The sequence below is a fragment of the Pelophylax lessonae genome (genome assembly GCF_965119305.1).
Source record: "Pelophylax lessonae genome assembly, chromosome: 5".
Lineage (NCBI taxonomy): Eukaryota > Metazoa > Chordata > Amphibia > Anura > Ranidae > Pelophylax > Pelophylax lessonae.
This window is the reverse complement of record NC_138772.1, coordinates 199,260,641-199,287,131: the sequence shown is the minus strand read 5'-3', so window position 1 is coordinate 199,287,131 and position 26,491 is coordinate 199,260,641. Positions and strand designations below refer to the sequence as shown.

Sequence of the window (26,491 nt, the reverse complement as noted above, 5' to 3'; positions counted from 1 at the left end):
GACAACACTTCGTCACTGTACTGAATCTATGGAAGAACAGTATTGTCACCACAGGATCTCCTGATTTGGACTACAAATTACTCCCCCCCCCCTCTTTATCTCTATTACATGGTAGGAGAGGTTGTGTAGTTCACAGAAGATAGCCGTAAGGCTAATAGCATTGTTTGAGATTTCAGTTCAAGACACAGGAAGTTACAGGATGTGATTTTTTTGCCTTCCTCTGGATCAACTGTGGGTATAGGATATGGAGGTTTTGTGCCTTTTTTTTTTTTTGGGGGGGGGGGAGGGGGGGGGGGATATTCAATGTTGGTTGAACTGGATGGATTTGTGTCTTTTTTCAACTAGATTAACTATGTAACTATGCTTACTCTGAAAAAATAAAAAGAAATGTAGCAAACAAATCTAAGGCCTGATAAGCAGCAATTCATTACATTTTTGTTGTTCTGTTATAAGCTTTAAAGCGTTTGTTACTCCAACACTCCACATTCCTGATATGTGCCTGCTGTACCATGTATTTGTATGAGAAAGTATCCTATTCTCTTTGTATTGCTTCCTTTATGTGAAATCCCTGGCGTTCCTGCAAGTCCCTCTGCTTTCTGATTAAAAACTGACTACATTAAGCAGGAGAGCACACTGTGGTCAGTTCTCTAGCTATGCTGAGAACTCAGTGTGCTCTCCTCCAATGATCAGACTTGTTTTTCCTTTCATTTCCATTTTAAACTGAATGGGTTGTTTTAAAGGTTTACAATCACTTTAACATAGACATCCTCTCCTATGCTTTATGCTACCAATCAAATGTAACCACGTACCCTACACTGTACCAGAGCATGATGAGCAGTATGTTGATAGCTTTTAGCATTTATAATACAATTTATCCTTTATTCATTTGACAGAGTAAGTTAACAAAAATAAAGACTGCCTGCATCTTTAAGAAGAAACTGCGGGAACAGGCAGTCCAGCAGTCCCATAGACAGACAGCAGGACTTGTGATATATAGTTCAGCTTTAATGGCTGACAGTTAAAAAATAAAACAAAAGCAGCCACAAATATTTCCAGATTGACACTGGAGCATCATTAGGCAGAATGAAAACTGAGGACACACAATGCAGCAATAAATATGAATTACTGAAGTATGCTGTATACAAAGTACCAGTGAGAATAACCGAACTGAAATCATAGCACATCAGAACATAGTTCTTTCTGACACTGTGCTAAAAAGCCGTAAACTTAATTGGAATCATTTTAAATCTATGAAGGGCTTTGAAGCACAGCACACACTTTGTATGCATACTGTTGTCTGGTTATCTTTTACATCTTTATAAATCAATACACATTACAACAGTGACATTTTGCAGAAGATAAATCCAGAAAGTGATGGCTAATCTATAGGCTTGGCTAATAATGTGCTAAGGCTGATTAAATTTGAGTCTTTAATACTTTTCAGCAGAAGTAGAAGGCAATGTATGAAGGCAAGATAAACTAGAAACTCATAAAAGACTGGTTTGGATGTAAAATATATCTTACACAGAAACCTTGATTTATCAAATCTAAAGGAAAACATTGTGGTACCTTTTAGGCCGCTTTCAAACTGAAAGTTGCGTGACTTTGACGCAACTTCAACACGACTTGAAGCAATGTCAGTGTAATGATGAGGTCTATGAACCTCAAGTTGCATCAAAGTAGGACCAAAGGAGTGCAGAGACTATTTTGAAGTTGCACAGATATAAATGGTATTCATTGGAAATCATGGGGTACGGTTTGTCATGCAATTTTGCAGTCCCAAGTCGCAGGACAAGTCTTACAAGTGTGAAAGGGGCCTTTTTTCTCTTTCCAGGACAGGTTAGAAATTGAAAGATGCAAGTGTTTATAATTGTCACTGGGATATCTAGAAGGATGATGAAGTCCATGGCTACACCAGAAAGTCTTCCTTAATTATCCATTGAATACGGAAGTTGTTTATTGTCAAATTCACGTTATACAATTGGCCAAGAGTTTTAACTGTAGCTGTTCCATGAACAAAGATATTTGAAAAAATTATCAAGCTTATATTCACTATGCCAGAGGGTATAGAAAGCTATACTTAACACATCTGAACTTGAGAAAACCGAAATAATTTTTTACGGGACAGATACTGCACTTTGCACATCTTTCTTACCCGCTGCACTCTTATGGAATAATCAGATATACAAATCCTATATTAATTTTGGCTTTTGATGAGTTTTTTTACATGTCCTGACATTTCAAACTGACATGGTGGTGCATAAATGGTTGCAACCATGGCAAAATTCTAAATGATAATTCTTGTTGGCTCATTCGCTAAAAAGACCAACATAGGATGACAGTCCCACTTGAGTCCTAATACCTGATATGCACATGCTTGGTTTAGGTTAGTGACTTATATAAAACTGAAGGAAGACAGCCCTGTGTACTTTAAAAAAGGCAGCAATGGCACACCTTACTTCTATCCTGTAAAGCTCCTTTAAATCTGTATACGAATATTCCAAGATAAAACTTTCACACTAAGTGCAAGCAATTGAAGCAAATTAACATATTTACAAAGCCATTTTAAACATGTCTAAAGATATAAACTTTATTACCAAAAGTATTTGGACACCTGCCTTTACACGCACATGAACTTTAATGGCATCTCAGTCCTAGTCCATAGGGTTCAACATTGAGTTGGCCCAACTTTTGCAGCTAAAACAGCTTCAAATCTTCTGGGAAGGCTGTCCACAAGGTTTAGGAGTGTGTCTATGGGAATGTTTGACCATTCTTTCAGCATTTATGAGGCCCGGTACTAAGGTAGAGAAGGCCTAGCTCACAGTCTGTACTCTAATTCATCCTAAAGGTGTTCTATCGGGTTGAAGTCAGGACTCTGAGTAGTCGTGTGGGAACAGGAAGAGCAAACCCCAAACTTTTCCCACAAAGTTGGGAGCAGGAAATTGTTCAAAATGTCTTGGTATGCTGACACCTTAAGAGTTCCCTTCACTGGAACTAAGGGGCCAAGCCCAACCCCTGAAAAGCAACCCCACACAATAATCCCCCCTTCACCAAATGATTTAGACCTCTGCACAAAGCAAGGTCCATAAAGACATGAATGAGCAAGTTTGGGGTAAAGGAACTTGAAAGCAAAAGAATTGATTTGCCAAAATGTTTCCCAAACGATCTCTATTGTTCCCTCTACCAAGATAATTTAGCGCCATTAATGTACAGCAGTGCCCTTGTGGAAGGGTGTAAGTAGCATTCAAGACCACCTTTTGTAAACTGTGAAAAAGGATCAGTTCAGGTACTCACGTAGCTCTCCCACTTTGAGGATTTCACAAAGCATCTTGGTTAGTTCTATACTACTGCGACCAAAAGGGCACTCATGCTTATCTTCTCGACTGCTGTTTTCCAATACGATCTGAAAAGATAAATTTCAATATAACATATATGATCATCAATATGCAGGATTGTTCTAGTCAAATTTCTTATTTACTTTAACGACCTGAATTCCATAGAAATGTGATTTATTTTTATTTAATCAACTCTATTTAAAAGGGAAAGTATAATCTTGTCAAGTTATTTTTAATTTTATCAATATGTGTGGATGTTTCAAAAACCTTGTTTTATAAATGTATATGTACATAAAGGCAGCCATACTTTCTATTTACATATGCAGGTTTAATCTTTTGCAGCACTAGAGAATGTTTGTGCTTTACTGTTCCTCCTCACAATACAAGTCTGTTGATTAATATAACCACAAAAAGATGGAATCATATGCATGTAAGAGATATCATTTTTTTAGGCCTGGTGGCTCTGTGTCTTGTAAAAGTAATCCAGGTGGCCAAAGAGCTAATGGTATACTTTTACAGGTGGTGAAGGGGGTCCCCCCTCCCACTGCGTCCTCTACTTTTACCAGGCTCTCCCATGTGATCGGGGAGCCTGGTAAGGATGTGTCTGAAGGCATCCTGTTCCTGAGACACAGATGTAATTTCTCCCACTGTGTGAAATCAGAAACTTGAAGTGCCATGGAATTCCTCACTTTCAGTTTCGGGTCCAGTAAACAAGTACCAGATCAAACTGATCCTGGGGTGATCTGACGCTTTGGAAGCCAGAGGAGAGATATGGGGTCTAATAGACCCAAGTTCAAAAAGAGTGTCATACTTGTTATTATAAGAGATGTTTTCTTTCCTTTTGATAGCAATAAAAGTGATTAAAAGAAAAAAATGGATTTTTGTAAGAACTTACCGTAAAATCCTTTTCTCTTAGCTCATTGACAGACGCAGTCCTCTTTGATTAATATCAATTTGGGTTATACTGCCCTCTACAGGAGTAGGACACTAGGCAGAATAAAACGTTCTGGCCACACCCTAGGGGCAGTCCCAGAGGGTATATCCTCACACTTCCTGCTACAGGATGTCAGTTATGTCACAAAGCAGTGTCAGAGAATTTAACCCAACCCAACTCAAAAATAGAGGGGCGGGTACTGCGTCTGTCAATGAGCTAAGAGAAAAGGATTTTACGGTAAGTTCTTACAAAAATCCATTTTTCTCTGTCGCTCATTGACAGACGCAGTCCTCTTTGATTAATATCAAATTGGGACGTCCCAAAGCAGTGCCACAAATGAGGGGTGGGATAACAGAAATCAAAATCCAGAAGGCCCAACCGGAGCCGACCAGAAGCATCAAGGGACTCATCGAGCAAAAAGATGAGACCTAAGTGAAAAACCCAACAAACCCTCGAGGTAGACCAACAGTCTCCTCAAACAGCGGCCTGCAGGAACCTTGCGGCCAAAAGAGGCATCTGCCAATGCCAGCACATCAACCTTATACAATTTTGTAAAGGTATGAACCGACGACCAAGTAGTCGCCTTGAAAACCTGAACCACTGTCGCCTGATGGCGGAAGGCCCAGGAAGCACTAAGCGGCCGAGTAGAGTGCGCCTTAACAGGGAACGGGGGATCCCGACCCTTAAATAGAATAAGCCTATACCACCGTCTGTCTGATCCATCTAGAGATGGTCGTGGCAGAAACAGGCAACCCTTTCTTAGGGCCATCCGTGATCACAAAAAGTGAATCCGTCTTACGAAATGAATCCGTAGTATTCAAGTATACCCTGATCGCCCGAACTACATCCAAGGAATGCAACGCGAATTCTCGAGGATGACTGGGCTTAGGACACAGGGAAGGCAATACAATGTCCTCATTCAAATGAAACTCTGAAACCACCTTAGGAAGGAAGGATGGATTCGGACGCAAAACAACCTTATCCCTATGAACCACCAGATATGGGGAACGACAGGATAATGCAGCCAGTTCTGACACCCTGCGTGCAGAAGTGATAGCCACCAAGAAGGCCACCTTCTGGGATAAAGTAAGCAAGGGAATCTCCCTGATATTTTCAAAGGGAGGTTTCTGAAGAACCGACAGCACCAAATTAAGATCCCAGGGCGGTAAGGGTGCGCGCACCGGTGGAGCCAGGTGTCGCACTCCCTGGATGAAACTCCGCATCAAGGAATGAGTAGCCAGAGGCTTCTGAAAGAAGATTGCTAATGCTGAAACCTGACCCTTGATAGTGCTCAAGGACAGAGTCTCTGCTCAACCCCCTTTTGCAAAAAAGCCAATATTCGGGCCACCGAGTACGAACGTGGATGGAACCCAAAGGATTCACACCACGCGATATAAGACTTCCATGTGCGATGATAGACTTTTCTGGAAGTCGCTTTCCTTGCTTTAATTAGAGTAGGAATAACTGAAGCTGACAACCCCTTGTCCTTCAGCACCTGGGTCTCAATAGCCAGGCCGTTAAAGCCAGCGATTGTAAAGCAGGATGGAAGATCGGTCCCTGCGACAGCAGATCCTCCCTGAGAGGAAGTCGCCAAGGAACGTCTGCGACCAGCCTGACCAGGTCGGCGTACCAGGCCCGACGAGGCCAGTGCGGAGCTACCAGGATAACTGGCATACAGTAGCTGATACTGCCCTCACGGGGCGATCAGCGCGTCTGCTAGAGGATCGCGGGAGCGAGCCACAAACCTCCGCACTTTCCTGTTGAGCCGAGATGCCAACAAATCCACATTCGGGGTGCCCCAACGAAGGCACAGTTGGTGGAATACCTCTGGATGAAGAGACCATTCCCCTTGATCCAGAATCTGACGGCTGAGATAATCTGCCTGCCAATTCTCCACCCCCGGAATGAATACCGCAGAGAGAGCTGGAACAATCCGTTCCGCCCAACGAAGAATGCTGGCCACTTCTATGGCCGCCAGGACACTCTTGGTGCCCCCTTGGTGATTGACGTAAGCCACTGCTGTGGCATTGTCCGACTGGATCCGCACCGGGCTGCCCCGGAGCTGCTCGGTCCAATGAGTCAGACACAGTCTGATCGCTCTTAGTTCCAATACATTTATCGGTAACCTGGACTCTTACAGGGACCAAAGCCCCTGCGCAGATAATTTGCCGAGAATTCCTCCCCACCCGGATAGACTGGCATCCGTGGTGACAATCGTCCAGTATATTGGAAGAAATAACTTCCCCTGGCTGAGCATCGGAGACCGAAGCCACCAGACCAGAGACTCCCTGGTCCGCTTGCTCAGTCGGATCCGATTGTCCAGGGAATCTGGATTCCGGGTCAATTTGAGAAGAATCTCTTTTTGAAGGATTCGGGTATGGGACTGGGCAAATGGTACTGCCTCGAAGGAAGCCACCATCAGACCCAGGACCCTCATGCAAGTCCGAAGGGAAGGCCAGTTGTCGGATAGTAACAACTGAATCGTTGATTGAATCTTCTTGAGTTTCTCCGCAGGGAGAAACACTTTTGCCCTGGATGTGTCTAAAATTAGACCCAGATATTCCAGCCTCCTGGTGGGAACCAGAGATGACTTCTGCAGGTTCACCAGCCACCCGAACTCTTGCAAAGAGATCATAGTGATCTCCAAGTTTAGCAACAGAGTCTGCGGAGACTCCGCACAGAGCAGAAGATCGTCTAGGTAACCTAGAATCGATATGCCTCGCTGTCGCAACAGCGCCAAAACTGGGGCCAACACCTTTGTGAAGACCCGGGGAGCGAGGCGAGACCAAAGGGTAACGCCGCAAACTGATAATGGTTCTCTTCTACGGAAAAACGCAGGAAACGCTGATGTCCTGCGTAAATGGGAATGTGAAGATAGGCATCCTTGATGTCTATGGACGCCAGAAAATCCCCCTGATGCAGGGAGGCCGCTACTGTGCGAATGGACTCCATTTTGAATTTTTGTACCCTGACAAAAAGATTGAGTGCTCTTAAGTCCAGAATTGGACGCACCTTGCCCTCTTTTCTGGGTATTGTGAATAGGTTCGAATAGAATCACTGAAAACGCTCTGTCCAAGGAACGTGGACCACCACTCCTTGTTGCATTAAATCTGTTACTGCCCCCCGCAAAGCTTCTAAGCGATCCGGGGATAGTCAGATATTGGAAGGGAAGAATCGCACCGGTGGAAGTGATCGAAACTCGATCTTGTATTCTGACCGTATGACTTCGCAAACCCACTTGTCTGGGATTCTGGAAAGCCATGGATCCGGAAACCGGTGAAGACGTCCCCCCCACCCCAGCTATGGGTGGGGGCGCACCTTCAGGCTTTAGTAGTCTTATCTTCAGCTCTGGAAGAGCCGGACTTTTGTTTACCCGACCAGCGCCCCTTGAATCCTCCTGGAGGGGCTTTGGAGGGCTTTGCCTTATCGCCCGCCCCAGCGGAGCGAAAAAACTTTTTATGAGCGGAAAAGGAAGGCCCCCGTCTCTGATGAGGTCCTTTACCCTTAGTATTCTGTGGCAAAACAGTGCTCTTGCCCCCAGTGAGATCCTTGATAATCTCATCCAAGGTGGCCCCAAATAGGCGATTCCCCTGAAAGGGGAGATTAGCCAAAGCTTTTTTGGAACCTTGATCCGCCGACCAGCACTTTAACCACAGCACACGCCTGAGGACCACTGCTGAAATCGATGCCCGCCCCAACAATGGAGTGGCGTCCAGAGCGGCGTCACAGACAAACTGTAGCCCTTGTATCATCTGCTCCAGCAGGTCTGATACTGCCGGGGAGATGCTTCTCCCTTCTAAGTCCCGGCTTAACAACTTGGTCCATTCTGTCAATGTTTGTGAAACCAAACCAATTGCAATCACTGGCCTAAAAGCTGACCCAATCAGGGAAAAGATGGAGCGAGACACGGCTTCCACCTTACGATCCCCCGGATCCCTAAAGGATGGAGCGTCCTCCAATGGGATAACAGTAGCTTTATTTAATCTGGAAGTCAGTGAATCCACCAATGGTGGTACTGTCCATTTTTTGAGGAGGGATTCCTCAAACGGATAACGCCTAATAATGCGTTTGGAAATACCAGGGGTTCGTTTTGGACGACCCCATTCCTCTTTAATTATATTACCAAAACATTTGGGCAAGGGAAACACCCTCGCCATTTTGGTAGGAAATTCAGTATCAGCTACTTCTGCCGGTGTAACCTCAAGTCTTAAGGTTTCCCGGACAGACACAATTAGTGCATCCACCAACGCTTCTACTTGGGCTATGGCGGATGCCGAAATGTCCTCCTCACTGTCTGAGGAGACCGTACCCGAGACACAAGCCCCAGATGAGGGACCTGCAGCTGCAGTGACAGGCTCAGAATCTGTATCTGAAGTGTCAGATGAAATAGGGGTAGGCGGGGGTCGCTTCTTTGTGCCCCGTTCCTGACAGGCCACCTCCACCCGGGATACAAAAGACTCCAAAACCGCTGACAATGCATCAATTGTAAGTGGGGAACTGGAGGGTCCTGCGGCCACCTCGAGGGGATCAGGTGGGGATACATGTGTGGCAGGGTCCATGACTAATCCAGGAACACTTGCCAGCAAACAACAATTTGCAAAAGAAAATTTTTTTTTTTTTTTTTATGTGTAATCCCCCAGCCCAATAGCGCCCCTCAGCGTACCTGCTTTGGACCCCCACAGAGAGAGAGAGAGAGAGAGAGAGAGAGACCCCAAGGGCTCACCACCTGATGCAGAGAAGCTTCTACCAAACTGCTCTCAGCGCTGTCCTATGCAGACCAGGAAGTCCTGTGAATAGTTTTCCCGGGTAAAGGATGCGGCTCCGCCCCTTTACACGCCTTCTGGCGCTCCCACTGCTACTCCTCGAGGTAGCTGGGCCCATCAAACATGGCCGCCCCCATGCAGGAGACACCAGGCTACGCCAAAATGGCGGCCTGCGCGACCTGCGGATGGCCTGTGGACAACAATGGGGGCTAAATCATGCGGCCTGTGGGCCTGCGGGATCCGTGCGGCCTGCGGCAGGAAGGCGGCGGCCTGCGGGTCTCGTGTGGCTGCAGGAGGATGGCGGCGGCTGCGGGATCCGTGCGGCCTGCGGCAGGAAGGCGGCGGCCTGTGGATCTTATGCAGCCTGCGGGCGAATGGCGGCGGCCTGCGAACGGCCTGTGGAAGGATGGCGGCGGCCTGAATAGTGCGGCCTGCGAGAGGATAGCAGCGGCTTATGCCGTGCGACCTGCGGGAGGATGGCAGTAGTCCCTGTGCTGCATCACTATGCATTGGGTAGGTGCATTGGATTATATCACCCCTTTTACATGACTACTAGTAATGCCAGCCCCTGTCTCCATCCTTGACCCCAGTCATGGCCTCTTACATCGCCAGTTCTTTATAGTGACTGTTAGATAGTCAGCTCCCAAACCAAGCCTCCTGGAGTGTATCTCCTATTCACCAAATCACACTATCAAGAGGGAGATCTGTGAAACATGTCATAGGATAGAGGGGGAACCTTAAGATCAAAGGGTCCGACCATCCACAGAGGGGCCCGTATCCATCCCAAAAACCTGACAGGGGGAGGGGGACCATCTACTCACCATACCGGAACCGACGGGCACCCACTCCTAACAGAACCCCTCTCCACCGAAGTGGGGGGCTGTCGACCAATGCAGATGCCATGACTCAGTTTCCGACTGGTCGTAGGCGTCCTGGCGAGATGTTTAACTCGCAGGGCCAGTCCCCGTCCAGCGGAACTATGTCGCAGGCCGACCCAGAGCGGAGCTAGGGCCTGCACGTGCTTGTAAGCCGGCTGGGGTGACCACTGGATCTCAACATCCAGCCCGTCGCCCAGCTCCAGCATAATTGTTTGAATGTGTCGCGGCCGATCCAGCGCGGAGCTGGAGTCTGCACGCGCTTGTAGGCCGGCTGGGGTGACCAATGGATCTCAACATCCAGCCCGTCGCCCAGATCCGGCATAATTTGCTTGAAGATCTCACAGGAAACTGGAGAAAAAAGCTAACTAAAAAAGGATTTATCTAAAAAATCTTGCCAGGACCAAAGATCCCAGCAAGGAACTTAGGTCCTTACTCCTGACTAGACAGAAAAAAACTGACATCCTGTAGCAGGAAGTGAGAGGATATACCCTCTGGGACTGCCCCTAGGGTGTGGCCAGAACGTTTTCTTCTGCCCTACTCCTGTAGAGGGCAGTATAACCCAATTTGGTATTAATCAAAGAGGACTGCGTCTGTCAATGAGCGACAGAGAAATAAAGTTACAGTGCAAAAAAATAAATAAAAAATCTAATAAAATAAATAATAAAATGCAAAAAAAATGTTTCTTAAAGAACGCCTATCCCACCATGCTTTCACAAAGGTGAATGCAGACGTACGTCCAGCATGCATATGTAAACAGCAATCGCACCGCACACGTGAGATATCGCTGTGAACATCAGAGTGCAATAATTCTAGTACCAGACCTCCTGTGTAACTCTAAACTGGTAACCAGTAAAGACTTTTAAAGCTTCGCCTATTGAGGTTTTTAGGTAGCTTGGCATAGTTCCATGGAGTATACAATTTTAAACTGTGACATGATTAGTATATATTTACTCAGCGTAACATCCACTTTTATATTGTACCAAAAAATTGGGGATTATATTGTGTTTTTGTGCATTAAAGTTTTTTGAAGTGTATGGTTTCCCAAAAATTTGTATTTGAAAAACCGCTGCGCAAATACATGCGTCATAAAAATATTCAACCACTTTATTCTCGAGGTTCTGCTTAAAAAAAGATATAATGTTTACAGGTTCTAAATAGTTTTCTAGAAAAAAATTATATATTTTTTTGCATGTAGGAGAGGAATGCCAGAATTGGTCCAGAATGGAAGTGGTTAAGGCCTCATGCACACTGGGGCTCTTCTAAAAGCTTTTCTTCGGGCAGGAGAAAAACAGCTGCAAAAACACTCCTAAGCCACAATTTTTCAAGCGCTTAGGCATGTTAACACTTGGGCATTTATTCATTACACTGGCCAAATATATTCGATTATTCTCGTCATTGAAAAGAAAAACGTATTTAGGCGCTTTTACCCACGTTTAGACACCTCAGGCATTTTTGTATACTCAAAAGTTCTTCTCCTGAATGTGCAAGTAATTAATTTTTTTTCTGCCTCTAAATTCCTGTAAACGCCTATAGTGTGCATGGACTTATAGGTTAGTATGGAGGGGAGTTTAGAGGCAGAGAAAAAAAAAAAAAAAAAGATCAAACGCCTATAAGATTAGCTCAAGTATACAAGAGGCCTTAATGCTGCCTCTCCTCTTATAAAATAGGGTAGTGTAAATACCTTTTTTTTTCACATTTAGCTTGGGAGTGGTCACATAATCTGTCAGTGAGTGGCTACTACTTTACACTAGAGGCAGCGCTGACAACTGAGATGCAATGGAAGTGGATGGGTCAACTGGACCACATTGTATGTGGGTACTGTAATGCCAGATGGATATTGCCATCACACCTTTGCCCTCTTTTGAAAAGACAGTTTTAAATGGTTTACATGGAAGTCCCTTATACAACATTTACCCAAGGTTCACACTGAGTCGGGTTTGAAATCGTGTGAGTTCAGGTGAACTCGCATGATTTCAAACCGGCATTTTTAGTCAGACTTCAGGGAGGTGATTTCACATATATCTGTGCGGGTTTCTGCACTGATGTATATTGAAATCGCCCCCTGAAGTCGTCAAAAGTAATGCAGAAACTACTTTTGGGAATCGACAAGGCGCCGCAAAGTCCGCGTCACACCGATTCAGACGGTGCCATTGCAATTGACTCCGATTTGACATGCAGTTTGACATGTCAAATTGCATGTTAAATCGGCCCAATGTGAATGTGGGCTTAGAGACCTTTCGGAATCCCTTCACTAAAGTAACAATGATGGTCATGGATAACTTGATATATGGATGCTGTGATATCCAAAAATGCTGCTCTGTAATATATATAGCTACTATGTAAACCAACAGAAACATTTTTTCAACAGATGACAACAAAGGTGTGGTGGTGACATACCTTATGATCCTCCCAGCAAGAAAAAAAAAGAAAGAAATAATTCTAACCCTTTCCCACTAAACTCATGCCATTGTTTTGCAAGTTTTTTTTTTTTTCTTGCACTAAAAATGTAAAGGGGTAAAATTTGGGATTGTAGATTATTTATGAACCTCTATGCTACATAACGAATATGTTCCACTGTACTAATAAAATTAAAATAATTTAACAACAAAACATTACAAAATTCAGGCAAGCCACATAAAAAAACAATAGATTATATAAAGTTATTAAATTATTATTATATTATATAAAGCAACTTGACTGACAACAAAAAGAAGACATGTTACATAATAAAAAAGCATTGTTTTCTCCAGCTGAATCTTACATTTAATATATCTGTACAGGTTATTGCACAAATCTAGACCAGGGGTCTCCAAACTTTCTAGAGAAAGGGCTAGTTTACTAGCCTTCAGGCTTTAGGGAGGGTGGATTGTGGCCAATGGGAGTAGAAAATGCCCTGGCATTAGTGCTCCATAATTTTTTTTGATGGTAGGAATAGTGCCCCATAGTCGATATCAAGAGAAGAATAGTGCTACATTGTTGATATCAATGAGAATAATAGTGCCCCCTTGTCAATATCAATGAGAAGAATAGTGCCGCATTGTCGATATTAATGAGAAGAATAGTGCCGCATTGTCGATAATAAGAAGAACAGTGCCGCATTGTCGATATTAATGAGAAGAATAGTGCCGCATTGTCGATATTAATGAGAAGAATACTGCCGCATTGTCGATATTAATGAGAAGAATAGTGCAGCGTTGTCGATATTAATGAGAAGAATAGTGCCGCATTGTCGATATTAATGAGAAGAATAGTGCCGCCTTTGTCAATATTAATGAGAAGAACAGTGCCGCATTGTCGATATTAATGAGAAGAATAGTGCCGCATTGCCGATATTAATGAGAAGAATAGTGTCGCATTGTCGATATTAATGAGAAGAACAGTGCCGCATTGTCGATATTAATGAGAAGAATAGTGCCGCATTGTCGATATTAATGAGAAGAATAGTGCCGCATTGTCGATATTAATGAAAAGAATAGTTACGCGTTGTCAATATTAATGAGAAGAATAGTGCAGCGTTGTCGATATTAATGAGAAGAATAGTGCCGCATTGTCGATATTAATGAGAAGAATAGTGCCGCCCTTGTCGATATTAATGAGAAGAACAGTGCCGCATTGTCGATATTAATGAGAAGAACAGTGCCGCATTGTCGATATTAATGAGAAGAATAGTGCCGCCCTTGTCGATATTAATGAGAAGAACAGTGCCGCATTGTCAATATTAATGAGAAGAACAGTGCCGCATTGTCGATATTAATGAGAAGAATAGTGCCGCATTGTCGATATTAATGAGAAGAACAGTGCCGCATTGTCGATATTAATGAGAAGAATAGTGCCGCATTGTCGATATTAATGAGAAGAATAGTGCCGCCCTTGTCGATATTAATGAGAAGAACAGTGCCGCATTGTCGATATTAATGAGAAGAATAGTGCCGCATTGTCGATATTAATGAGAAGAACAGTGCCGCATTGTCGATATTAATGAGAAGAATAGTGCCGCATTGTCGATATTAATGAGAAGAATAGTGCCGCCCTTGTCGATATTAATGAGAAGAACAGTGCCGCATTGTCGATATTAATGAGAAGAATAGTGCAGCGTTGTCGATATTAATGAGAAGAATAGTGCAGCGTTGTCGATATTAATGAGAAGAATAGTGCCACGTTGTCCATATCAATGAGAAGAATAGTGCCCCATTGTCAATATCGTTTAGAAGAAAGAATAGTGCCCCATTGATGGCATAAGTACGGTGAATGGTGCTCCATCATTGCTGTCCATTGCTCAAATAGTGTCCCAAGGCCCAAATAAAGGCAAGCAAAGGACCACATCCAGCACCAGAGCCACAGTTTGGAGACCACTGATCTAGATCATCTGACACCTTGACCTCATTTCCAGAGATGAAATAAACGCTCATGTGTAAAATTACCAATACATTCGAAGATACGCTATTAAAATTCATACAATTTTACACCATTGTTCTGCTCTGCTTTCAGTGATAATGACTGCATGTGGAAGGAGAGATAAGCAGAAAATGGTATAGATAAACACAATAAATGGATAGTCTAGATTTACTGCACTCTTGTAAATGCTAAAGAAATCCAACGATAGTATATAATATATTATCCAGAATATCCACCTCATGTAAATGTGTGTTCTGATGCAGCACACTGACTTTCTATTATTAGATTATAAAAAGGCCTTTTGTGCGTGTTCAGTCATCCTAAGAAAGCAGAACGTGCCCTATTTCTACTGATGTTCCTCAGCTAGAAATGCATCCTCAAGGTTTTGTGCAGCTCAAAAAGCTCTACATTGATTGAAAGGTAACAGCAGGGACTCAATCCCAGTTAAAGATAGAAAACATATAATATAGCATATCTGTGTTCTTTTATATGGTGCACACACCAGGTATTCCAGGAACAATGATGTGTATTTTCATCCTGCGGCTTACTTGCTTAAAAATAGATCTTCAGGGAAAAGAAGTAAATGTGGACGATGTGGGTGAATGCTAATCCATTTTCAGGCAGTCGGTGACCTGCATATACATCACCCGCCGTCAACGCAGACTGGTGAGTCAGACACATACAAACTCTGGACAGCCCATTCATTTATAAAATGAATCAGAAATGAACACTGGCAAACTGATTAGGTAAAGTGTACATTATCTATATAGATGCTGCTGGCAATGGTGCTCCTGTTCTAGCTTCTGTGTAGAACAAAATATATACCTGTGCTCCAAAGACAAGAATGATGTATTGCCCTAGTCTCAAGTCTTTGTCTTTTTCCCCTTACTGAGCAAATAAATAAATGAAAACTGCTGGCACTGAAATGTGCGATAAACTAAAAATTGTTAACAAAAACAAGTTAGTAAATCTTTTAAAGAAAATCTCTTTATGGACAACTTGGAAACTTCAGTCTGAGCAGTAATCATTTAGTTGTGCTGTGCCTGCTGAGTTTTTCGGCACCGAGTTCAGATTATAATTGTTGCCATAGGGCTTGGTCAAATGAAGAGAGATAAAGAGGGATGAGAGAGGAGTGAGGGAGAGAAAAGAAGATGAGAGAAAGATAAAAGACAAAGTGAAAAAAGAAAAAGAGGAGAGAAAAAGAGGGGAAAGGCCTAAGGAGAAAAGAAACGAGAAAGAAAGAGAGAGAGAGAGAACGGAGAGAAAGCAAGAGAAAGATTGGTGGTGCAGCTTATTTTTTGTGGAGTTTTAGTCTTGTAATTTGCTAGGCAAATATGATATGGTAATGCCTTTAAAGTGTGCAATGGGTAAGTTATTTCAGGACATATTTGCTTTATTGGATAACTGCATTTTCAAATAAATTACAATAGCCCCTTAATGAAAGTTCCCCTCCCTTTCCCTGCCTTAGATGCATATGTAGATTGGTGCAGTCTGTACTTCCCACTGTAGGTGGCGCTAAATCAAAGGGGCAATACAGTAGGGGAAGGAAGTTGTGGAGGACTGAGTTCCTCTATGACTTCCTGCTGTCAGGAGAACAGCTGTGTGGACCAGCCAGGCTGCATTCCTGCTCCTTGTTGCAGAAGCGGTCGGCATCATCTCAAGATAACGTTTGTCAGCTACTGTTTCGTTAGTGGCTCCAGTCGCCGGTACCTACCCACCTGGACAAATTGTGCATTGTTTAGACTTTCCTCATACATTGTTCTCATTCGCCTCGGCCTCTGTGTGATCTCGCTAACACACCACACTGCACCTTGCTCACGCATGCATACACTATATTAGCAAAGTATTGGGACGCCTGCCTTTACACAGAAATTAACTTTAATGGCATCTCATCTTTCATCCATGTCATAATGGACCTTAACCACTTAAGCCCCAGCCCTATTTCGGACACTTTTTGTTCACAAGTTAAAACCAGTATTTTTTCCTAGAAAATTACTTAGAACCCCCAAACATAATATATATTTTTTTAGCGAAGACTCTGGAGAATAAAATGTTGGTCATTGCAATATTTTTTTTCACGCGGTATTTGCGCAGCAGTCTTTAAAACGCCATTTTTTGGGGAAAATTTGGAAAAATCACATTTCACTGCATTTAAAAAATACTAAACAGTAAAGTTAGCCCTTTTTTTGTATATTTTGAAAGATGATGTCACGCCGAGTAAATAGATACCCAACATGTTACGGTTTAAAATTGCGCCCCCCCGTGGGATGGCGACAAACTACGGTCAATAGAGATCTCAATAGGCGACGCTTTAAATTTATTTAACGATTACCAGTTTAGAGTTAGAGTGTAGCTCTTTTTTTTTAATTATTGCTCCGACGATCGCGGCGATACCTCACATGTGTGGTTTGAACAGCGATTTCATTTGCGGCTCGACTTCCATATACGTTTATTTTTGTGCGCGAGCAAACAGTGACAGGGGCGGCTAAATTTTTTTATTTTTTTTCCCATTTATTTTTTTAACTTTATTACAGTTTTTAAAAAAAAAAAAATCTGATCACTTTTATTGCTGTCACAAGCAATGTAAACATCCCTTGTGACAGCAATATGCAGTGACAGGTACACTTTATGGAGGGATCGAGGGTCTAAAAGACCCTAGACCCCTCCACTACACTTCCCTGTATGCAAAACGCCGAAAATGGCGTTTTTGCATACAGTCGTTTTTCAAATTTGCCGCCTTTTGCAGCACAGTAACCCGGAAGTGACGTCATGGACGCCGCCTCCGGGTTACATCATCGGAGACCCGGTCGAAGCCGTTTCCGGCATTGATCGGGACTCCATCCAGCTGGCGGACGTGCCCCCCCCGGGTATTGATCGAGCGGCTCCCGAGCCGCATCGGTCGGTACCGACGGAAAGCCAACCGTCGGCTCTAAACCACGGTACCGGGATGATGCCTCTAGCTAGAGGCATCATCCCGGTACACTACCGCAAAGTTTACAGACGTACCCCTACATTAGTATGCGGTAAGTGGTTAATTGTGCACTGGTGCGCAGTCTTTTTGCAACAGGAAGGGGCCATCCCCAAACTGTTATCACAAAGTTCAGAGCATGAAATTGAAATAGTCAAAAATGTCTTGGTATGCTGACGCCTTAAGAGCTCCCTTTATTGGACCTAAAGGGCAAGGCCCAACTCCACACCATAATCCCCCCTCCACAAAATGATTTGGACCAGTGCACAAAGTAAGGTCCAAAAAGATATGAATGAGCGAATTTGGGGTGGAGGAACTCAACTGGCCTGTACAAAGTCCTGACCTCAATCCGATAGAACACCTCACCTTTGGGATGAATTAAAACGGAGACTGCAAGCCAGGCCTTCTCATCCAACATCAGTGCCTGACCTCACAAATACACTTCTGCAAGAATGATCAAACATTCCCATAGACACACTCCTAAACCTTGTGGACAGCCTTTTCAGAAGTGTTGAAGCTGTCATAGCTGCAAAGGGTGGGCCAACTCAATATTGAACCCTACGGACTAAGACTGGGATGCTATTAAAGCTCATGTGCATGTAGGCATCCCAGTACTTTTGGTAATATAACGCATTTGAATTTGATGTTCAAGCCCTGCTGGAAATCTCCAAATTCTCCCGCAGCAATCCTATTGCCGCTAGCCATGCCTGTGCAGTCAGTCCCTACAGTCTTCTAGGGAGCCTTTTTCTAGACTGCCGCAATCTTTTTGCCACGGATTGTGCCAGCGCAGTTGATCACTATAGACTTCCATGGAGCAGTTTCATAAATGCCCACAGTCTTATTGCTACTGGCTCTGCCTGCATAGCCATTCCCATGGACTTCCATGGAGCTGGCCCTCAAGTGTCTCCAGAATGGGGAGATGATCCCATAGCTTATGGGAGTTTATTCAGCAGATGTGGACAAAACAAATTCAGCTGCATCTAAAACAGGGAAGGGGTAGGGGTTGTCTTTGTTAAAGCGGCAGTAAATCGCCCTCCAAAAAAAAAAAAAATGGGCCCTCTGCGGTGTTATGCCATAATGTGCCAGTATGCATGGCATACTAGCAAATTTTGGCAAACTTACCTGCACACAGAACCCTGCAATGCAGCGCTGTCATGGCTACCTGGTGCTTCCATCTTTAACCAGTCTTCCCCCGGCTGTATGAATGGACGGAGCCGTGATGATTTCACTCCCGCACATATGTGAAACGGGAACCCCGGCATAGAGCTCTGAAGGGACAGCAGGGGTATGCCATCCCTTCAAAGCGCATGCAGGGGTGACATCATAGGCTGCATCCTGTAGGAATAGCTGCTAAACATGCCAAGTTTAGGAGGTATTAACTGTATAATAAGGCTTACCTGTAGCTAAAAGTTAAAAAGTGGACTTTACTTCCACTTTAAAGGAGATAGGAAAAAAATGTAACTGTATTGTACAGTTATGCTTTAATTTAACCAAAGAAACCAGTTTAATAGCACAATAACATAGAATATTTTTATTCTGAGGTATTGTAGATGTATCATTAATAACTTAAATTGTGTAGCAATATTAAATCATTTTATAGATGCTGCATATACACTAGAGAGAATCTAATGAGACAAAACACAGTAGCAATGTCAAACAGTACAAAATTTAGGTCCTGGCATATGGGATAGTTCACAAGGTGGCTGCCAAGTGCAGCAGCCATTTTTCAGATTCAGCTTTTATAACCATCAAGGGACACAACAACATAATCTCACACTGACTTCACTGGAAGTTGCAGAAACCCTGCGTGTCTGTCAGTATAATGAATTGCTGCAACAGGACAGTAACTTTCGTGACTCACTTGTAAAATGAGGAAAGTTACAGCACATCAGCATAAATATGCCTTGACAAAAGGAACAATATAAGAATGAAAATGATCTGCACCAAAAATATAGCATTTAAATGTATGTGCGTTTTCAAAGGCTAGTAGTAGACATGAAAATTATGCAACAAAATAAAAAATGTTGTACTTGCCAAAAAATCTTTTTCTTGGAGTCAATTGAGGGATACAAGAAATCTTTACCATTCTGAATTTACTGCCGCCTACAGTGGGATTGGAAGCAAACAAAAAAAACTGCAGGTGAGCCCAGGAGAACCCCTCCCTATTACATGCATGTCCCAGTTCTGTAGCAATGTTCAGAAAAAATGGTTGTTGGGCGCTTCTGACCAGGCAAGAAAGAAAGGAGTCCACCAATGTACAAGGGGCGCAGGGGATGCTCCAAATTCTTGTTTCGGGACTGTCCCAAATGGCTGGATACGAGGCAGCACTGACAGGAAAACTCAGAAGAATCCGCTGGCAGAAGTGAAGAAAAAGACAGGCGCCACTGTAGTTAGCCAGAAAAGTTTATTGCACAATATACATAATAACTTACACATAGGTGAGCTCCAGTCCGTATGGCAGCGTCTCCAGCGCACGATCCGGCCGTCCACCGGCCTGGAGGTGACGTCACAGGAAGCTGGTCAAAGAACTTGGTTACACCGGAAGCCGCAAGTGGAACGCAGGCTCCCGGAAATGACGCAACACGTTTCGGAGCATGCACACTCGGCTCCTTCCTCAAGCGTAAGTGACTGCCACCTGGTGCCACTGGTGCCAGGTTTAAATACAGCAGTCTACGATCAATTAACATGGAAATCAATACGAGGGGCGGCGCAATACTCTGCAGGACCAGCTGCACCGCCAGCACTTCTGGAGAGTACGCACAATACTTTTGGATAATACAATGGATTTCATACTGGGGCTTATTCATGTACAACAACTTTAAACAAACAATATACACTAAAAATATTAAAACTATTGAACCGTCCTCAACGATAGATGTATTGAAACATGACTTACACGCCACAAAACTATGAGGGGAAATAAAATTAATTATATATACACATATATCTCTCTGTACCTAAGTACAAAGGAAAAAAAGGTCTTACCTTATAAATAAGGAAAACCATAGGCTCCGAGGATCATGTACTCCCAAAAGGAATTCATTTTCCATGATCCATAGTACATTATAAAAATATAAGCACATAAATGTGCCGGATAGCTAAAAGACAAAAGACAAGATTCTAAGAACTGTAAAATTACTATAAAAATACTTTAAAATACATACACACATGTATGCATGTGAATACACACGCACACATATATATATGTATGTACCCATATGGTACCTACAAAAGGGAATAACTAGAAAGGAAAAAATGATAAGGAATAAGAGGGGGGGGGGAAAGAAGAAAAAAAGAGAAGAAAGAAGAAGGGAGGGAGGGGGAGTAAAAAGAAGGGGGGGGGAGGGAAGTAAAAGAAAAAGGGAAGGGGGGGAGGGGGAGGAAAAAAGAGAAATTAGAGTAATAAAAATGCACTGACTCACAAAATAGTATTAATATCTAGCTCCTCGTTCAGTCCCCCGGGAGCTAGAACATTCAGGGCGTATATCCAGTAAGTTTCCCTACTGCACAGACGCCTGAACCTCTCGGCCTCAGAGGTGCCTTTTGGAATCGCCTCAATTACCCAGACATATAATCCCTCAGTAGACTTATTATGGTGTTGAAGGAAGTGCCTGGGGACGCTATGGTGGTCTTTACCCTCCTGAATATAGCGTCGGTGCTGACCGAACCGTGCTCTGAGAGTCCGTATGGTCCTGCCAACATAGTGGGAGCCAATTTCGCTCCATCGTACGCCAATCTCACCATGGGACATTGGGAAACTCGATATGTGTTGAATAATAACCCCTATACTCCACACATAGTGTTTTTCGGACGATATATTAACGATATCGTCATCATTTGGGATGGAGAGGCCACAGAGGTTTTGAACTTCGTTTCCCACTGTAACAACAACGATATGGGACTGAAGTTCACCTCTGTGATTGATCCTGACCATTTGGCTTTCCTTGATCTGGATCTTCACCATGATAACCAGCTAATACTGGCCAAGAACTACATAAAACCAACTGCAGGCAATTCCCTGCTGCATTACCAGAGTTGTCACCATCCCCGTTGGTTAGACAATATCCCGAAAAGCCAATTCTGTAGACTTAGACATAATTGCACCAAGACCTCGGACTATAAAGTGCAAGGCACGGCCCTCAAACAAAAATTTCTGGAAAAAGGGTACCCAGATACCATTGTTGAGCAGGCGTTCACCCAATATATAGCGCCACAGACCGTTAAGCGTATTAAGACTGGGTCTGATGGCACACAGATGAGATTTACAACTCAATTCCATAACCACCACCGACAAATGGAGCGAGTGGTAAAGAAACATTGGCCACTCTTACTCCAAGATCCTCATCTAAAAGCAGTACTTCCGGACAAACCCCGTTTCTCATACAGAAAGGCCCCCAACATAAAAACAAAAATCACACCTAGTAAACTCAAATCCCAAAAATATGCTTCCCCGTCCCTGACCTTTTTTAACGTCACTGGTATGTACCAGTGTCTCAAAATACAATGCTTAACATGCGAATATGTTAGGCATGGACAGAAGGACTTCGTGATTAGAGGCAACAGGTATGGAATTAATGAATTCCACACCTGTTCGTCTGAATTCGTGGTATATTGCCTGGTATGTCCGTGTGGCCTGCACTATGTTGGCAGGACCATACGGACTCTCAGAGCACGGTTCGGTCAGCACCGATGCTATATTCAGGAGGGTAAAGACCACCATAGCGTCCCCAGGCACTTCCTTCAACACCATAATAAGTTTACTGAGGGATTATATGTCTGGGTAATTGAGGCGATTCCAAAAGGCAACTCTGAGGCCGAGAGGTTCAGGCGTCTGTGCAGTAGGGAAACTTACTGGATATACGCCCTGAATGTTCTAGCTCCCGGGGGACTGAACGAGGAGCTAGATATTAATACTATTTTGTGAGTCAGTGCATTTTTATTACTCTAATTTCTCTTTTTTCCTCCCCCTTCCCCGCTTCCCTTTTTCTTTTACTTCCCTCCCCCCCCCCTTCTTTCTACTCCCCCTCCCTCCCTTCTTCTTTTTTTCTTCTTTTCCCCCCTCCCCCCTCTCCCCCCCCCCCCCCTTATTCCTTATCATTTTTTCCTTTCTAGTTATTCCCTTTTGTAGGTACCATATGGGTACATACATATATACATGTGTGCGTGTGTATTCACATGCATACATGTGTGTATGTATTTTAAAGTATTTTTATAGTAATTTTACAGTTCTTAGAATCTTGTCTTTTGTCTTTTAGCTATCCGGCACATTTATGTGCTTATATTTTTATAATGTACTATGGATCATGGAAAATGAATTCCTTTTGGGAGTACATGATCCTCGGAGCCTATGGTTTTCCTTATTTATAAGGTAAGCCCTTTTTTTCCTTTGTACTTAGGTACAGAGAGATATATGTGTATATATAATTAATTTTATTTCCCCTCCTAGTTTTGTGGCGTGTAAGTCATGTTTCAATACATCTATTGTTGAGGACGGTTCAATAGTTTTAATATTTTTAGTGTATATTGTTTGTTTAAAGTTGTTGTACATGAATAAGCCCCAGTATGAAATCCATTGTATTATCCAAAAGTATTGTGCGTACTCTCCAGAAGTGCTGGCGGTGCAGCTGGTCCTGCAGAGTATTGCGCCGCCCCTCGTATTGATTTCCATGTTAATTGATCGTAGACTGCTGTATTTAAACCTGGCACCAGGTGGCAGTCACTTACGCTTGAGGAAGGAGCCGAGTGCGCATGCTCCGAAACGCGTTGCGTCATTTCCGGGAGCCTGCGTTCCACTTGCGGCTTCCGGTGTAACCAAGTTCTTTGACCAGCTTCCTGTGACTTCACCTCCGGGCCGTTGGACGGCCGGATCGTGCACTGGAGACGCTGCCATACGGACTGGAGCTTACCTATGTGTAAGTTATTATGTATATCGTGCAATAAACTTTTCTGGCTAACTACAGTGGCGCCTGTCTTTTTCTTCAGTTCTGTAGCAAAGCAGTACCATTTTCATGATCATAAACACAGAGGGGTGGAACCGGTGTCCCTCAATGGACTAAAAGAAAAGCATTTCATGGGCAAATATGAAAATCCTATTTTTTTTCTCATACACTGAGGGATACAGGAAGTCTTTAACCTTAGGAACCTCAAAAAGCAGCAGTCAAATTGAGGAGTGGGCAACAGTGCAAACAAATGCTAACAGGCCCAGGAGAGAAAAAAAGGGAGCCGGGGCTGGTCTACAACTCAAATTGTTGTCTGAAGGCCCTTACAACCAATGCTGCTATCGAATGAGGCTGAAACATCCAACCAGTAGAACTTAGAGAATATGCTAACAGAAGACCAGGTAGCAGCCTTGAAAATCTGAGAATCAGATGCTTGTTGAAAAGCCCAAGAAGCACTAACAGATCTAAAAGAGTGCGCATTGAAGAGTGACACTTAATCTATGAGACTATACTCTAGGTTTGAATGATGGTCTGTCTGAGCCACATAGAGATGTGCACCATTTTGGGGATGGGATAAAAAAAAAGGAACGGGTTTCCCCGAAAGAAGCAGTGGCTAAGAGATAAGACTCCTTTAGCCCCCACTATATCCAGACAATGTAGGCAACTTTCCTTTTGGTGAACTGGAGCTAGACAGAGGGATGGAAGGACAATGTCCTGTTGAGATAACAGGCAAACACTACCTCAGGCAAGGAGGAAGCCCAGAGCCTCGACATCACCTCGTCCTTATGCAAAACCAAAAAGGATTCCTTTCAGAATAAAGCCCCAGTCTAGACACACACCTTGTAGGGATGATGGCTACAAGGAAAAGCACCCCTTGAGTGATGTAGAGGAAGACATCTTCTTGATTGTAAGCTCTAATGAACAGGGCCCTCCGATTCCTACTGTATTGAATTGTATTGTAACTGTACTGTCTGTCCTCATGTTGTAAAGCGCTGTGCAACTGTTGGCACTCTATAAATCCTGTATTATAATAAGAAATAATAATAATATTATCTCTAATGGGTTCAAATGGCAGTTTTTGAAGTGCAGACCAGATTTAGATCCCACAGAGTTACAGAGGCACAGAGGATGAGCTACATAAGCGACCCCTCCATACAAAAGTCTTTGTGGGAGCCCAACGGTTTTTAAACAGGATATAAAGGCAGAAACCTTGCCCTTAATAATGCTAGGAGTCAAATACTGGTTCAGACCCAGATGTTGGAAGAAGAGATTTGTCCCACTGAGAAACTCCTAGGATGGAAGTATGCCTTCCACATCCAATGATAGACCCTGCAGGAAGTAGCCTTCCTAATTTTTAGCATTGTAGGAATCAAAGATTCTGGAATTATCCTGGTCTCTCAGAACCTGGGCTTCAACACCCATGCTGCTAAAGCCAGCGACCGAGAAGTGACCTTCCAGCAGGATGGTCCACTGCGATAGAGGCAGCCAAATCACCCAAAACTCCAGACTGAGAAGGAGGAATGAAGTTTCCTCTGATGACCAAGTTAGCTGCACAGACAGGGTGCCCAGGACTCAAGGAAAGTAAAGTTTTTTTTTCTGGGGCTAAAGCTGTGGCCTAGTGCCGAGATTGAATTAAAAAAAAAAATGAGGTTGGATCTGAGCTGTTGGATCAGTTATCTTGCAAGAGTTAAATCAGATATAAAACCTAAAGTAGATATAGAAAGATGCTGGAGTACACTTACACTCTGCAGTCAAAGTCAGCAAACAACTAGGTGATCTTGGCCATAAAGTTTAGAATAACTGTAGTAAACACTTCAGCTGTGAGGGTAGAGGACCTAAACACATAGTAGAGGGCCCAACTACACCCAATGGAGCTAAAGAAAATTCCAAAGACAGACCAGGCTCTAGGAGCAGAAGTCAACAAGATTTCATGCTGCAAAAGTTGGCACTGCCGTTAAATGTGCTGAACGCAGCCTCAAAGCTGTTGGAATGTAAACTGGGGAACCCTGACCCCCGGTGTCTAGAAACAGATATGCTGAGACTGTGTGGCAGTAAACACAAGAGAAAAGAGGGAAATCTGATGGGGACCCTGAAGTAAAGGGTACTAAGATATGGACTTTGATATAAGAGGGGACTCTGGTAAAGACTCTGATGCAACCAGGGACTCAGAGAAGGAACCCAATGTAAAATGTGGACTCTGATGGGAACCATGGTGAAAAGGGGGCTCTGACTGAAACCCTGATGTAAGGGGGGACTCTTATGGGGACCATGATGTAAAGGGAAACTCTGATGCCATGTCATAATGTATTGAACTTCAGCTCATTATCACATTCACATAAATACCAGTCTCCTAGATAAAAGCAGAAGTATGAAGTCCACTGTCTATATAGGACACTCACACACATAAATCTGGTTTAATCCGATAGCAGTTCTAAGTAGCAGCTAACTACATAAATTGCTACAGAAAAAGAACTTACCCGTATGTAGGCATCTTGATGGTGTTTAGCGAAGTACAACATATTGTCGAGAGCCAGCATTCCTGGAGGAGTATGGGTAAAATCTAATGCTGGGTTGACATTGTTCTGTAAGCAATAAGGCAGACATATGATTATTAGGATATTTATTTGATCAAGCAGTTACTATAATTTCTTGTTTAAATTTACAATTTCATCTGGGTTTAAGCTGGGTAGGGATGAGCTGTGAAAATTTGCAAAATTGATTTAGCCATTGGCAACACTTCGCCTCCCATTTACATTTTGCTAAACAAAAAATACTGCAGTTTCACTTATTTCTCTGGTGATGAGCTTTTTCACTTGGAACATTTACATTTCTGTGAAATACAGTAAAATCAATTGAAAGGTAAAATCAACTTCAACAATTTTTGACACTCATCCCTGCTACTAAGGCAGCAATTAAAGTTGAAACATTTTAATAGAGTTGATTATAGCTTTAATTTGACAGTGCAGTTTTTTAGTCACTGCTTTAACCTGTCCCACTGCCCAAGCACCCCTAAAGCCTTATACCTACCTGTTCAAGCTGCTGCTAAATGTACACTAAGCAGGATATAGTAGGAGCACATTAGTGCACAATCACTGCCTAAATTCTCTCTGCCAGGCACCATCTGGTAATGCTCGTGCATAGAAAAGTCTATTATCTCTAAAAAGGCTCTCCGCTATTGGGGAACTTAACAGCTTCCTGCCCGGCCTATAGCAGAATGATGGCCAGGTGGTGGCTTTTCCGTTGAGTGGACGTCATATGGCAACAAAGACATTTTTTTTA

The 26,491-nt window shown here is 43.4% G+C and overlaps 1 protein-coding gene across 2 annotated transcripts in view; it reads right to left on the bottom strand.

The window, feature by feature from the left end:
• Positions 1 to 26,491, bottom strand: part of ELMO1 (engulfment and cell motility 1) — a 604,300-nt gene that overhangs the window by 331,368 nt on the left and 246,441 nt on the right. For both annotated transcript variants that reach the window (XM_082257836.1, XM_082257837.1), the window contains 2 exons: positions 25,690 to 25,794; positions 3,295 to 3,403 (listed from right to left, as the gene is read on the bottom strand). In XM_082257836.1, coding sequence (XP_082113962.1) covers positions 3,295 to 3,403; positions 25,690 to 25,794 — 214 coding nt within the window. The remainder of the gene's footprint in view (positions 1 to 3,294; positions 3,404 to 25,689; positions 25,795 to 26,491) is intronic.